The sequence below is a fragment of the Mustela nivalis genome, assembly GCF_964662115.1.
Source record: "Mustela nivalis genome assembly, chromosome: 10".
NCBI lineage: Eukaryota > Metazoa > Chordata > Mammalia > Carnivora > Mustelidae > Mustela > Mustela nivalis.
Genome location: NC_139029.1, coordinates 108,350,539 through 108,366,235, shown reverse-complemented (window position 1 = coordinate 108,366,235; position 15,697 = coordinate 108,350,539). Strand labels below are relative to the sequence as shown.

General features: G+C 40.4%; 1 protein-coding gene across 1 annotated transcript; it reads right to left on the bottom strand.

The window, feature by feature from the left end:
• Positions 1 to 2,367: 2,367 nt before the first annotated feature.
• LOC309842820 (uncharacterized protein) lies at positions 2,368 to 2,938 on the bottom strand (the record flags this gene model as incomplete). The annotated part of the gene is made up of 2 exons (XM_082687626.1): positions 2,368 to 2,828; positions 2,895 to 2,938. The coding sequence occupies 2 exons, from the start codon at positions 2,936 to 2,938 to the stop codon at positions 2,570 to 2,572; spliced, it is 303 nt and encodes a 100-aa protein (XP_082543752.1). The 3' UTR covers positions 2,368 to 2,569.
• Positions 2,939 to 15,697: the final 12,759 nt, after the last annotated feature.

The following is a 15,697-nucleotide window of genomic DNA, read 5'->3' as shown; positions in this document are numbered from 1 at the left end:
GTGTCACCTAAGCAGGTCCCTCTGCAAGTGTGGGTCAAATGATGTACTAACACTTCCTGTGACCAAACATCCATCACAGTGGAATGAACAACTGGTCTTGAGCCATTTCATCCCTTGTCTAAGAGAAGATTATGGAACTAGGTGTGACCTTAGAGTGATCTACTATGAGAAAGACATCACTCACATTACAGATAAGGGGAAGACACTAAAATGAGGTCCATGAGAGCAGGAGACAGAGACAAATCTGCTAACTTGTGGGATCCATCATCAGAAGAAAATTACACCTGCATGTGAGACTGTTCCCCTTCCCCCAGTGACCATGCAGTGGTCAGAAGTGTGTTTAGAAAGTTAGAAGAAACAACAAATGTCAGGCAGGGAATGGGGAGGACCAGGCTCCCTTCACATGCTGTGATCAGTCAACCCACAGGACTGACAAATGTGCCATAAGACCAAGTCTGGCATTGTGACTCTTTCTCACACTGGATATCCTAATTTCCAAACTGAGACTGGGTTTGTGCTTCAAAATAACAAATCACAGGGCACCTGGGTGGCTCAGTTGTTAAACCTCTGACTTCAGCTCAGGTCGTGATCCCAGGATCCTGGGATTGAGCCTCAAATTGGGCTCGATCCCAGGATCCTGGAATAGAGCCTCAAATTGGGCTCTCTGCTCAGCGGGAAGCCTGCTTCTCCCTCTTCTACTCCCCCTGCTTGTGTTCCCCTCTCTCACTGTGTCTCTTTCTGTCAAATAAATAAAATCTTAAAAAAAAAAAAAAAAAAAGAAAGACAGATTACTTTCCTTTATTTGGAAAGAGCTGTAAAGTCACTAGGTCTTCCTGGACCTTTAGGAATTAGAAGATCATTCCAATAAACACATTAGCATAGTAGTTTTTTTTTTTTTAATATTTTATTTATTTATTTGTTTGACAGACAGAGATCACAAGCAGTCAGAGGTGGGAAGCAGGCTTCCTGCTGAGCAGAGAGCCCGATGTGGGGCTCAATCCCAGGACCCCGAGATCATGACCTGAGCAAAAGGCAGAGGCTTACCCCACTGAGCCACCCAGGCATCCCACAATAGCATAATATTAAAAAGTTCTATTTGTGTGACAACTATAAGCTAAGCTTGGTTAATCTGATGGTTCTAGTCAAACTGTTTAACATCCACCTGCTTAACGAAGTGCTTAGGGGAGCAGAGAAGGCTTTATAGAAGGATGATATTTTAAGTGGGCCTTCAAGGAGGGAATAGAATTACAAAATGTCCAGATGGCAGGGAAGGAATTGGACTTCAGACAGTAGAAGTAATGCTGCTAAGAGTAGTGATGATGGCAGTAGTTGTGGTACTGAGAATGGTAGTAGTAGTAATAGTAACAGCAGTGTCAATATGATAGCAATAACATTAGGAGCTACCCTTTATTGAGGATGTAAAATGTTCTAGATACCAAGCTACAGATAGTAAATTCTATGACTTCACAGATAAAAAGGCATCGAGATGATGAGCAAGTCTGAGTTCACTCTATGCAAAGTGAGTTGTTCAGTGCGGCAGGGGGCTGAGGTTTCTTGGGGCACCATGAAGGGCTAACTTTAGAAACTAAGTTGGAAACACTTTCTATTAGGTCTTAAATACAGGACTTAAGAAGCATGTGCTTTATTCTGTACAGAGCGCCTGCTTCTCAGAAGTAGAGTGACAAGTTAATACATGTGGCATAGGGACTGTGTTTGGAGGAAAAGCGTATTGAGGTTTTAGTGGAATCAGAAGAGGAAAAAAGAGGCAAGATTTGCTGGAAGGTGAATGTAACAGCAATTTTTACTTCTGGATGTACCTGGACCTAAATGAAGTACAGGAGAGGTGAGCAGGAAATGTGTATTTTCAAAATATGTCTATTTTTTCTTCTTTTGTTTTGTTAATATGATTTTTGTCTTTTTCTTTTCTGTGTGTGTGTATGTATGGTAGAGGAGGAAGGATATTTGGTGGGTAGATTAAGAATAGCAGAATGAGTACACAGAGGAAGGGGAATATGCAGAGATGGAGTTAAGGCCCCAAATGTAACCAGAAACTCAACATTTATATTTACAAAAAGACACCAAACACTGAATCACAGCAATCTGCTTCAGGGCCTGGTACAAAACAGAGTGGGAAGCATTTGTCTTTCATACTCTACCTCCATTAACCTCGATTTAGGCCAGAGTGCTCCTCTGGCCCCTGAGGTACCAAGGCCACTGCCTGCAGAGGACAGGGTAGAGGAATACAGTGGCAACCCAAGTAGGAAACAATCATTCCAGAATCAGATGTTGAGTAGATTCCCAGTTTTATTGTTTCACATCAGTGAGACAGCACTGTGTGAGAAGTTGTGACATGGAATTCCTTAGGGCTTTGACATGGGAATAGAATTCAAGGCCAGTACACAGGGATGCAGGAGAGGGTCAGTTTCTAGACCCCAGGGTTGCCATATTGTCTTTGCATGTTCAGTCTTCTCTGGGAATTCTCAGACTCTGAGGCAGGCCTAGCAGAAGAAAGATGATGTTCTCAGCAGTTTGTGCTTCCAGGTCTGCTCTCCTTGCCTCAGGGTCCCCATCAGCAGCAGCCTCCAGAGGACTGACTGCTGCCTCCTCCACAGCAGCCAGAGCCCCCCGAGGGCTGGCTGCAGCATCCTGAGCCCCCTGAGGGCTGGCTGCAGCAGCCAGAGCTCTGGTGTCTACGACGGTGGGACCTGTGTCGCCTGTGGTGGCTCAGGCAGCACTCGCCACCCCCAGAGCTACAGCAGCCACCACCCCCAGAGCTACAGCAGCCGCCACCCCCAGAGCTGGAGCCACAGCAGCCCCCAGAGCTAACACTGCAGCAGGAAGAGACTGGGGGGCACTTTGGGGGACACTTTGGGGGGCACTTGGGGGTGGGACACTTGGGAGGGGGCTGGCACTGCTGCTGGTTCTGCTGGCAGGACATCTGGGCTGGCGGGGTCAGGAGCTGAGGGAGAGAGTTACACAGTCAGACCCAGGACCCAGAGCCCCCCTGCCCCACTCCTTCCTGTCTGCAATTTCATTTCCAGTGCCTTTATTTGATGAACAGTTTAAATGGAGTCCTGGTTAAGCCAACAGAGAAACTTTAATTATTTCTACCAGTTCTCCGAATGCTCTCATATCATCTCTGAAGTGCTTCATCTGTTATATAATTAGAGAACTGAAGTCAAAATATGCTAAGGAAAAGTGCTCAAAATCAAACATCTAGAGGAGAAATTCTACAGCAAAAATCACGGAAATACTTAATCTAGGCAGCAGTTTAGAAATGGAATTGCTTCTTTGGGGAAAACAGTCATTCCCTCTTGGAGAACTTTCTAGATATCCCGGTCCAGTAGGGACATAGAAGTTCACACCCGCAAAGGACATTGGAGATTGGCTGGAAGAATGAGCTGAGGCAAAAGATCACTTACTGTAAACTGGGACTTGCACCAGGCCTCTGACTGGTCCCACTGCTCTGGTATCCTGCACACACTCACCTCAAACTAACACCTCAGCATCAAGATTTGAGTTGTTCTACTCTAACTCTGAAGCCCGTTTGTCTGAGTGCTTAAATAAGTCAGTCAGCTGTGATTTCCTCTCTGCTGGCTGAGTGTCCCTGTCCCCATCTTTACTTTTCCCGGGAGGGATAGTTACGCTTTCAAAGATAAGGCTCCCTTTTGACAACAGTTGCAGCTTGGTAAGGTGGTAGATGCTGCAAATTCTTCCAACCAGAGACCAACAACTACAGATCAGTTTGTTTTTTCTAGAGTACTGTCAACACTCACACAGTTGCTCCTGCTCATGTTCCCAGCCTTCCTTGCTCCTTGCCCCTCCCTCAGTGTCCCTGTGGCTTGTTCTTTGCTAACAGGAACCCAATCTCATCCTCTACTCACTGCCACCCCCTCCCAACACACACACACACACATGCACTGCAAAGGCCCTAATCCCCCCTGCCCCCTGCCCCCTGCTCTGGTCTGAGCTCCCTCTGTGAAAGGCTCTGCTCTCAGTCCCAAGGGACACTTACCGTTCCACAGGCAGCACTGGGTTTGTCAGCACCTCAGGAGAAGAGGGTATAGAGGTGCCCTGACCATGAGGCCCTTTTATCCTGGCTTTGGGCTCTGCCCTCAGCCTGTGAGACAGAACCTGGGCATGAGGGGACTGCCTCCTGCCACCCACATGGTCCTGTGACCGGTGGTGACTGGCAGCTGCTCCCTCCCTGCCTTCCTCCATGGGAACTCAGGATAGCTACTCCCAGCTTGTAATAGGGCTGCTTAGAAATGAGGGTGTGGGTTTATTCCTACCACCAATTGCCACTTAGGACCCTAGCCTCTTATTCTTGGATACCATACTCCCAACCCCAACATCCTTTCTTTACTCCCAAATGTTAATTTAGTGATTACAATCAACCTGGTTTACACCAAATTTAAAATTATTCCTTCATGCTTTATTCCATGCTGGTAATCGTCACTGGTTAAATATTGTGTTGTGTATGGTTTTAACTTAACAGAAATGGCATAATACTTGAGACTCTCGTCTACACTTGCTCTCTTCTTTAAACATTATTTTTGTGTATTATTCAAGTTGATCTGTGTAGCTGTCATTTATTCATTTTCACAGCTTCATAGTATCCACCTTATGAGCACAGCGTGATTTTGATATCCTGTCCCTTTTAGATGAGCACTGAAGTTGTTTTGCACTATTTGCTGTATAAATACTTCATCTATGGGGATTTGTGTGTGTGTCTACTTGGTTAAATGTTGAAGAGACTCTCCAAGTTAATCATCTATAAGTAGATGTTAAATTTTCAATCATACCCATCCCTCTAATTTGCTCTTGCCAATTTCTGTTTCCACTTACGGTTTATAAGAATCACTCTTTTGTACATTGTTGCTAAACTTAAATAACTGCCATTTTATGTACATTAACTAATGTATCCTTATACTTCTAATATGTGTTTCTTGCATAGTAATGATCATGAACATCTTTTTATGTTTGCTGGTCATTTGGTTTCCTTTTCTATGAATTATCTGTTCTTTTAAAAAAAAATTCTAGTCTCTTTTTGTTAAGATCTGTAAGTTCTTCACATATTCTGGTTTCTAGTACAGTATTAGTAAATGATTTGTGAACATCTTTCATCTTGTTTGCTTTTAATTGTGTAATTTGATGAGCAGGTATTTTGTTTTTAGTATAGCCCTATCTGTGCAACATTAACAATGTTATTTGCCCTTTTCATGACTTTAAGAAGTCTCAACCACTCATACGCTCAGAAACCTGAACTTTTCTGTTTCCTTTAAAAAGTTGTGAAAACTCATATTCTGTTTAAAATTAAGGTTTTCTTTAACACAGAATGGAATTTTTTATACATTTTATATTTATTTTAACCTTCTTTTCTAAATGGGTAATCAGTTGTCTATCATAATCAGATATTTCATTTTCCCCACTAATTTGAAATACCTCCTTAGTCCTGACTGAGTTTCCACATTTGTGTAGCTCTGTAACTGGCCTGATCATTCTTTTCATTGCCAATTTGTTTATCCCAGTGAGGCTATTCTGCTGCCTGATTACTGTAAGTTTGTAATCAATTGTGATATCACATAGGTTCCATAACTTTGCTCCCCGCCCCCCCGCGTAAGATTGTGTTGGTAATTACAAGAACTTTGCTCTTTCATATAAAATTCAGAGGTAGCTTGTCATATGCCATAAATGAAAATAAAGAAAAAGAAAATATCTTTAGAATTTTATAGAAATATCACTAAATTCATTCATTTATAAATGAAGGATTGTAAGATTTTTTTCATAATTTTCCTTTTGAACCATCCATGAATATGGTGTATCTCTTTTTTGGTATCCACAATGCCTTTCATTAAAGTCTCCACATTTTGTCAAAAATATTTTACACTAATATTTTAAACACTATAATTTTTGCTATTTTAAATAACAACTTTTACAATTATAATTTTAAATTATTTGTCTCTGGTAAATATAAATATAAATTATTCTTTTTCCGATCTTTTATCTTACAACTTTTCTAACTCTTCCTATTATTTTTATTTCTTGTAATCATTTGTATGTACATCATTTTCTTTATCACATCTTTTCTTTCTCCTTGGGTTACATACTTAGAAGCTTAATTGCTATATAAAAGCAATTATGCTCATTTTAAAGTATGCTCATTTTAAATTTTAATTTGTATATGTAACAACTATGTGTTGAATAATGAATCAACAACACTCTTCAGTGTGCTCTTGGAGAAAAACTCTCAATCACTCCTGTCTCCCTGGCCTCTGGTTGCACTCTGAGCTCACCCGGCCTGTGATGAGCATCTCTGTCTCTGGCACACAGCCCCATTTGGAGTCTCCAAACCCAGCAGATCCCTGCTGCTCTTCCAGGGGGTTCTCCCCAGATCTGTCACTTTGGGGGTCCCTGCTCAAAGAACAGTGTCCTAACTGTGCTATGGATGACAGTTTAAGATAACCCTGAGTTGAGAGCTCACTCCTCAGCTCCTTCTCTATAGCCAGCTTCCCTGCTCTAATACTTGTGAGCTCTGTGATACTCAGACACCCCCAATCCTTCTGTGACCCCGTGGGTCCTGAGACCACACTGTCTACCACATTGTAGTTTGCTGTTCCAATGTTGGGGTCATAGATATTTACAGTTGTTAGTTTTTCTTGTTGGATAGACACTTTAAGTATGATATAATGTCCCTTTACATCACCTACTACAGTCTTTGGTTTAAAATCTAATTTCTCTGATACAGGAATTGCTACTCCAACTTTCTTTTGAAGTCCGTTAGCATGATAAATTGTTCTCCATCCCCTCACTCTCAATCTGGAGGTGGCTTTATGTTCAAAATTTGTCTCTTCTAGACAGCATATGGATGGGTCCTGCTTTTTTTATCCAATCTAAAACTGTGTTCCCTTTTATGGGAGCATTTATCCTGTTCACATTGAGAGTAACTATTGAAAGATATGTTTTGTTGACTGTTTCCTTTGCTGTGCAGAAACATTTTACTTGACCAAGTCCTCAAAGTACATTTTTGCTTTTTTTTTTTTTCCTTTGCCTTTGGAGACATGCCTTGAAAGAAGTTGCTGTGGTCGATGTTGAAGAGGTTACTTCCTATGTTCTCCTCTAGGATTTTGATAGATTTTTGCCTCCAATTGAGATCTTTTATCCATATTGAGTTATCTTTAAAAATGAATCTTGGAATACTACATCCAAAACTAATGATGTACTGTATGGTGACTGACATAAATAAATAAATAAATAAATAAATAAATAAATTTAAGTGTCATCATTACTCATTACTTTAGTATCTGTTTCTATATATTGTCTCTGTAAACTTCTGGTCTATATTAGTTTTGAGGCCTTTCTTCTTTAATAGAATTCCCTTTAATATTTATTGTAAAGCCATCTATGAGAAGCCCATAGTGAATATCATTCTCAATGGGGAAAAGATGGAGAGCTTTTCCCTTAAGGTCAGGAATGTGACCGGGATGTCCACTGTAACCACTACTGTTCAACAGTCTTAGCCTCAGCAATCAGACAACAAAAAGAAATAAAAGGCATTCAGTTTGCAAAGAGGAAGTCAAACTCTCTCTCTTTGCCAATGACATGATATTTTATGTGGAAAACCCAAAAGACTCCACCTCCAAATTACTAGAACTCATACAACAATTCAGCAACATGAAAGTATAAAAAATCAATACACAGAAATCAGTTGGCATTTCAATACACTATCAATGTGACTGAAGAAATAAAAATTAAAGAATTGGTCCCATTTATGATAGCACTGAAAAACATAAAATAGCTAGGAATAAACCTAACAAACAAAGAGCTAAAGGATCTATAGTCTAGAAACTATAGAACACTTATGAAAGAAGTTGAGGAAGACACAAAGAGAAGGAAAACATTCCATGCTCATGGGCTAGAAGAAAAAATATTATTAAAATGTCTGTGCTGCCCAGAGAAATTTAACTTTCAGTGCAATCCCTTTCAAAATACCATCAACATTTTTCACAGAGCTGTAACAGACAATCCTAAAATTTGTATGGAACCAAAAAGACCCAGAATCATCAGGGGATTGTTGAAAAAGAAAACCAAAACTAGGGGTATCACAATGCTAGACTTCAAGCAATATTACAAATCTGTGATCATCAAGACAGCATAATATTGACACAAAAATAGACACATAGGTCAATGGAAAAAAATACAGAGCCCAGAAATAATCCTTTAACTCTATGGCCAACTAATCTTCAACAAAGCAGGAAAGAATATCCAATGGAAAAAAGAGAGTCTCTTCAATAAATGGTGCTGGGAAAATTGGACAGCCACATGCAGAAGAAAGAAAGTGGACCATTCTTTTACACCATACACAAAGATAAACTCACGTGTTTGAAACATTTCACGTGATGTTGAAAAATGTTCAACATCACTAGCTATCAGGGAAATACAAATCAAAACCACAATGAGATACCATCTTACATCAGTTAGAATGGCCAAAATTAACAAGACAGGAAACAAATTTTGGAGAGGATGTGGAGAAAGGGGAACCCTCTTACACTGTTGGTGGGAATGCAAGCTGGTACAGCCACTTAGGGAAAACGTATGGAGTCTCCTCAAGATGTTAAAAATAGAGTTACCCCTATGACCCAGCAATTGCACTACTAGGTATTTACCTCAAAGATACAGACATAGTGAAAAGAAGGGGCACATGTACCCTAATGTTCATAGCAGGAATGTCCACAGTAGCTAAACTGTGGAAGGAGCCAAGACACCCTTCAACAGATGAACAGATAAAGATGTGGTCCATATATGCAATGGAATATTATTTAGCCATTCAGAAAAGATGAATACCCACCATTTGTATCAACATGTTTGGAGCTGGAGGGGATTATGCTAAGTAAAATAGACCAAGTGGAGAGAGACAATTATCATATGGTTTCATATCATATGGTTCCATCATATGTGGAACATAAGGAATAGCTTGGAGGGCATTAGGAGAAGGAAGGGAGAAATAAAGAGTGAGGAATTAGAGGAGAGAAAAACCATGAGAGACAATAGACTACAGGAAACAAACTGAGGGTTTTAGAAGGGAAGAGACTGAGGAGATAGGCTAGCTCATGATGGGTACTAAGGGTACTACATATTGCATGGAGCACTGGGTATTACATGCAAATGAATCATGGAACACTACATCAAAAACTAATGATGTACTGTATGGTGACTGACACAACATAATAAAGTTTAAAAAAAAAGAATTAACCAAGATTCATGAACTATTTGTAGAAAGTTCAGGTATAATTTTCAAAAAGTTTTTGCCTGAAGGAGAAAGAAATTTGAGGATGAGTTGGGGCAATGTCACAAGGGAAAAGAAAAAGGAGACCAATAGAGGGATGGAATATGCATTACCCTGGTAACTTGTCTGGACCCCAAAGAAAGTCTAAGTTCAAGTTCCAGCAGAGCTATATAGGATTTGTCTGAGAAATGGTGTCAGAGTATGAGGCAGAGCCGTTTTCTTCCCCCTCCTCCTATCACCAACCATGTGACAAGCATGAATTTGATTTCCAAAATCTCTAGGCATCAAGAGAATGAATAGTGGTGGGAAAAAAAAAAAAAAAATTCTGGGATGCAAATAGGCAAGGAAGAGTCTAGAATGGGATGGCGAACAAATTTCTTATTTTAGTTTTTCATTGGAGAAGCAGATGGCAAGGAGAGTAGTTGGGGAGTGGATTGCTCTGGTTTGGAGATCCCAGAGCAGACAACTCAGTTGGTGTCAGACGTCAGGAGGTGGAATTAGGGGAGAGGACTCAGGCTTCTGAGTCCCAAGGCAGAGGGACCTCCCAGCCCAGAGGTCAAAACCTTCACTGGACAGGCCCAGGAGGACCAGGAGCTGGAGGAAGAGTTTGGTCATTTGCTGTCCACAACTGTGCTCTCCTTGGCCCAGGGTCCTTAGCAGCAGCCTTCAGAGGACTGACTGCTGCCCCCTCCACAGCAGCCAGAGCCCCAACACCCCCCCCCCCCCCGCAGAGGGTGGCTGCAGCATCCTGAGCCTTCTGAGGGCTGGCTGCAGCAGCCAGAGCTCTCATGTCTATGATGGTGGGACCTGTGTCGCCTGTGGTGGCTTGTGCAGTAGCTGCCACCCCCAGGAGCTAGAGCTGCAACAGCCCCCAGAACTGACACTGTATCAGGAAGAGACTGGAGGGCACTTTGTGGGACACTTTGGGAAGCACTTGGGGGTGGGGCAATTGGATGGGCCCTTGGGAGGGGGCTGGCACTGTTGCTGATTCTGCTGGCAGGACATCTTGGCAGGCAGGTTCAGGAGCTGAGGGAAAGTCCCACAGCAAGTTAGACCCAGGACACAGTTCTCCCTTGTTTTACCATTCTTTAACCTACATTTTAAAAAGCATGTACAAGATAAGCCATGGGGTAATTATCTCTAAAATAGTTGTCAATGCTCTGACATTATTTCATTTGATGCTTAGGAACTTCTCATAAAACAGACATGGTGACCTTCTCTAAATAAATGCACAGAGGACGGCTATATCAACAAAGTAATTCAGTGACTTTAAGTGGGGAAGGCAAAACGTGCGTTCACAAATTGTGACTTGAGTCCATGCTCTGCACACTGCCAAATTCTGAAAATACCCCACCTTGGAGCCAGGTCGGAGTGACAGTGCTCTTTGCTGAACAAGAAATAAGGGTTTCCTTTTGGAGGAATTTTGCAGCTGGCTTTTCAACAGATATATATTATTATCATATATTATATGCTATGTATAATATCATATAAATTACCATATAATTATATACAATACATATACATACATTTATATTTGGGTTAACCAGCTTGTATGATGATCCTTGGCATATATATACATATATATAAAACAGGTTACCCAAATCATTCTAGAAATGTAGAAGTGAGGCAAGACCTAACTGTGGGAAGTTGGGATATGCTATGTACCCTTTACAGCACACAGCCTCCTTTGTTTTCCACACCTTAGCACCATAAATTTCAATTTGTTTTTCACTATCCAACTTTGGGGCTTCTGGTGCAGTTGCTCAGACACCCCTCCTGACCTGCTAGCGACACGTGCTGGGGGTAAGATCCATGCATGTCTAGATTTATGCTTCCTCTTTTCTACTGTTTGAGAGTCACTGTGACTCCAGTAGAAACTTTGGGCAAGAGACACGGTTGATTTCACCAAAGTAAACTCTTCCTTCTCAAAGGAAGAAACTTTTAACTTACCAAAAAAAACTGAGAAACTTAAAAAGATATAGAACTGATTTTATTTAAAGCACAGACACACTAATCATCTTGTTGTCTCCTATCTCTCCTGTCTCATAGCTCATCTCCCTTCTTCAGAATTTCTAGACTTTCTGTCCCTCTCTATCTACCCTGCTCAAGGCTCTGCCCTACCTTCCCTTTGCTGTGGTCTGAGCTCCCTCTGTGGAAGGCTCTACTCTCAGTCCCAAGGGACACTTACGGGTGCACAGGCAGCACTGGGTCTGTCAGTACCTCAGGAGAGGAGGGTATGAAGGTGTTCTGACCTGGAGGCCCTTTTTCCTGGCCTTGGGTTTTGCCCTCAGCCTGTGAGACAGGACCTGGGCATGACAGGACTGCCACCTCCTGTCACCCACATGTTCCTGTGACAGGTGGTAACTGGCTGCTCCTTCCTGCCACCTTCCACAGCGCTTGGGGCAGCTGCTCCCAGCTGGTAATAGGACCACTTAGAAATGGGGTAGAGGGTAAATTCTCACATCACCAGCCACCTTATTTTCCTCAGTGATCCCTGACTCTCATTCTCTTTCTTGGGTCTTGGTCCCCCCTCACCTTCCCCTTCTCCCTCCTGCAATGTTAATTCATTAGCTCTAGGCCTCCTAGATTGAACAATGAAACAAAGATGCTTCCAAGCTTTTTCACATATGTTCTTATCACTTTGCCATTGGGAATGTGCATTTGAACAGGCGTCTGTGTCTGTGTCTGTTTCTAAATGTCTCTATGCTCTAGGTGTGTGTTATACTGAGCTCACATTCCAAAACTGATGTACCTCTTAAAATCAACTCGAGGTGGGAAAATTATTTAGGAGTTAGGTTTGGGACTCTGATGTGGCATCATGCTGGGCATGAATTCTAACTCTGACACTATTTATATAACTTAGGGCAAATCTTTTAGCCTCTCTGCCCTAGTCTCCTCATCTGTGAAATGGTGACTCTGATAACCTCTGCTTCATGAGTTCGCTAGAAGTGTTAAATGGGATAACATACCTGAAATTCATACAACTTTGCTTTGCACAGTTTATGCACACCAAAAACCATCATTGTCATCATCATTTTCATTTTCCTTAATCAACTTCTTTTTTTTTTATTTGTATTTTTCATATTTTTTTTAATTTTTTTTTATTTTTTATAAACATATATTTTTATCCCCAGGGGTACAGGTCTGTGAATCACCAGGTTTACACACTTCACAGCACTCACCAAAGCACATACCCTCCCCAATGTCCATAACCCCACCCCCCCTTCTCCCAACCCCCCTCCCCCCAGGAACCCTCAGTCTGTTTTGTGAGATTAAGAGTCACTTATGGTTTGTCTCCCTCCCAATCCCATCTTGTTTCATTTATTCTTCTCCTACCCACTTAAGCCCCCATGTTGCATCACCACTTCCTCATATCAGGGAGATCATATGATAGTTGTCTTTCTCTGCTTGACTTATTTCACTAAGCAGGATACACTCTAGTTCCATCCATGTTGTCGCAAATGGCAAGATTTCATTTCTTTTGATGGCTGTCCTTAATCAACTTCTATATGCATGCTGTGGCAATCAACAGATTTTTTTCTTTTTTTGTCAAGTGCAGCATTTGCATAAGACTTCAGAATTTACAGATAGTTTTTCTATATGACTTAGGCCATCAGCATAAGACCTATGGCATGCAGACACACGTGGTGAAGACCTTAACCTGCAGAGGTCTGGCCATATGTTGCCTGAGAATGACTCTTATCTTCCTGCTTATGTCATTAAAAGGCTTACCTATAAAGGGGGCAGTCAGGATATCAATTCCTTGGCTCACACAGGTAAGTCTTATTCAGGGGCTGAGCACTGATTCTTTTTTTTTTTTTTTTTTACCTTTTTATTTTTTATAAACATATATTTTTATCCCCAGGGGTACAGGTCTGTGAATCACTAGGTTTACACACTTCACAGCACTCACCAAAGCCCATACCCTCCCCAATGTCCATAATCCCACCCCCTTCTCCCAAACCCCCTCCCCCCAGCAACCCTCAGTTTGTTTTGTGAGATTAAGAGTCACTTATGGTTTGTCTCCCTCCCAATCCCATCTTGTTTCATTTATTCTTCTCCTACCCACTTAAGCCTCCATGTTGCATCACCACTTCCTCATATCAGGGAGATCATATGATAGTTGTCTTTCTCTGCTTGACTTATTTCGCTAAGCATGATACGCTCTAGTTCCATCCATGTTGTCGCAAATGGCAAGATTTCATTTCTTTTGATGGCTGCATAGTATTCCATTGTGTATATATACCACATCTTCTTGATCCATTCATCTGTGGATGGACATCTAGGTTCTTTCCATAGTTTGGCTATTGTGGACATTGCTGCTATAAACATTCGGGTGCATGTGCCCCTTTGGATCACTACATTTGTATCTTTAGGGTAAATACCCAATAGCTGAGCACTGATTCTTAAGGTAATTGGCCTGAGGGTTCATATGGCTGGTGCCTCTAGCACTGTGGTACTCAAACTATCCATCAGTTTGATTAAGATCTGGGTGAGAACTTAATAGCTTATTAGGAACTTTGTAAGGACTTGTCTGCTTGCCTTGACTATGTGGTGTCAATGACTGATATTCAACTTATTAAGAGAAAAAGTTATTAAGCAAATGGTTACTTTTTAGTCTTCTCTTATCAGGGATTGGGTATGAGATCTAGAGTGGAAATAGAAGGTAAATTAAAAGTACTGCAATATGTCTCGCATTGGAAAGTTATAGAAATAACTGTGATTATTTATTTTCTAATTTATTTTGACTGTGTCTATCTATAATCTAGTAGCTGCGTAGTAAATTGTTGAAAGCGTTTAGTTCTTATAGAATCACCCTGCACTTCATACTAAGTTTTATTTTATTTTTATGTTCCTAAACCAGAAACAAGTAAACTCATGAATCATTTTTATACCCATCTAATTATTTTTTGTAACACACATTATTAGATAATAGTCTTAAAGTAGTAGTTAATTATTTCTTAAGCCTGGTGGCCCCTAAAACTATAATATAAAAGGAAAATGCAATGTTTATCCACTTCCAAATAAAACTACTCATGTGGAAAAGAACAACATGTAAACAGATTTGAAAGGGAAATGACAGATTAAGAGTAAAATTATAACATATATTCCATGAGTAAGATTAAAGTAGTTGATATGCAATTATATTTTACAAATCAACAAGGAGAAAAAATCCCAATGGAAATAATACCAAAGAGATAAACAGGCAACAAAAATGTTAGATTTTTATATATAACCAATAAATGTTTATAAAACCTAGGAAAAAAGACGTTTTGTTTTATTCTATCAAATACATGCATTCATATCAAACAGGCAAAGATTTAAAAGTTTTTAAACTGACTAGATGTGGAAGGATAAGGGTGGTATGGATAAAATGTAAATAGGGAATATCTTTTACCTTTCTTTAGGGCAAATTATTGGTCCATTCATTCAGATAATATTTACTGATGAATAAAATGATTAAAGCATAAAATGTACATAAGTTTGACCAGACAACTCCAAGTTTAGGACTTCTCTTCTATAGATATTATCACAAAAATGTGAATATCTCAATACTCAAGGATGTTGACTATTATATTTATAATATGAGAATTTGGAAAAACCTCAATACCTATAATAGATTGTAATATAGGCATGCAAAGAAATATATAGTTATTAAAATTACTTTGTGTTTCTATATTTAATCATGAAAAGATATTTCTCAACTGAAGCTGTTGCAGAACACACATTAACATATACCACGACAATTAGAAATATTATTTAAGGGGCCCCTGGGTGGCTCAGTGGGTTAAAGCCTCTGCCTTCGGCTCAGGTCATGATCCCAGAGTCCTGGGATTGAGCCCCGCATCATTGGGCTGTCTGCTCAGCAGGGAATTTGCTTTCTTCTCTCTCTCTCTGCCTGCCTTTCTGGCTGCTTGTGACCTCTGTCAAATAAATAAGTAAAATCTTTAAAAAATATTATTTAAAAATAAAACCATATATAATAACAACAAAAACAAACATATATCTAAAAATAGATGTCTCAAAAGATGTAGAAGTGGAGAAAGTTGGAAAACTACTGAAAGACATTAAAGTCTGCCACAGCAAATAGAAGGAGATGTCATGTCCATGATTTGAGGACAACATTGTCTTAAAGACGTCAGTTCTCTCTAACTCAATCTTTGGATTCCATGCAATTCCAACGAAATCACCACAGGAACTTTAAAGGAATTTTACAAGCTGATTCTATGATTAACATAAAAGAACAAAAGTCAAAGAATAGATAAGATACCCATGAAGAAGAACAAAATGTGAGAACTTGACTCACAAAATATCAAGCAATATAAGTTGGTCGAAATGAGGACCATGGGCTATTGGTGAAAGAATGATGTCAGAGGGTACTGTAATTAAAAATCAACTTGCATACATAAT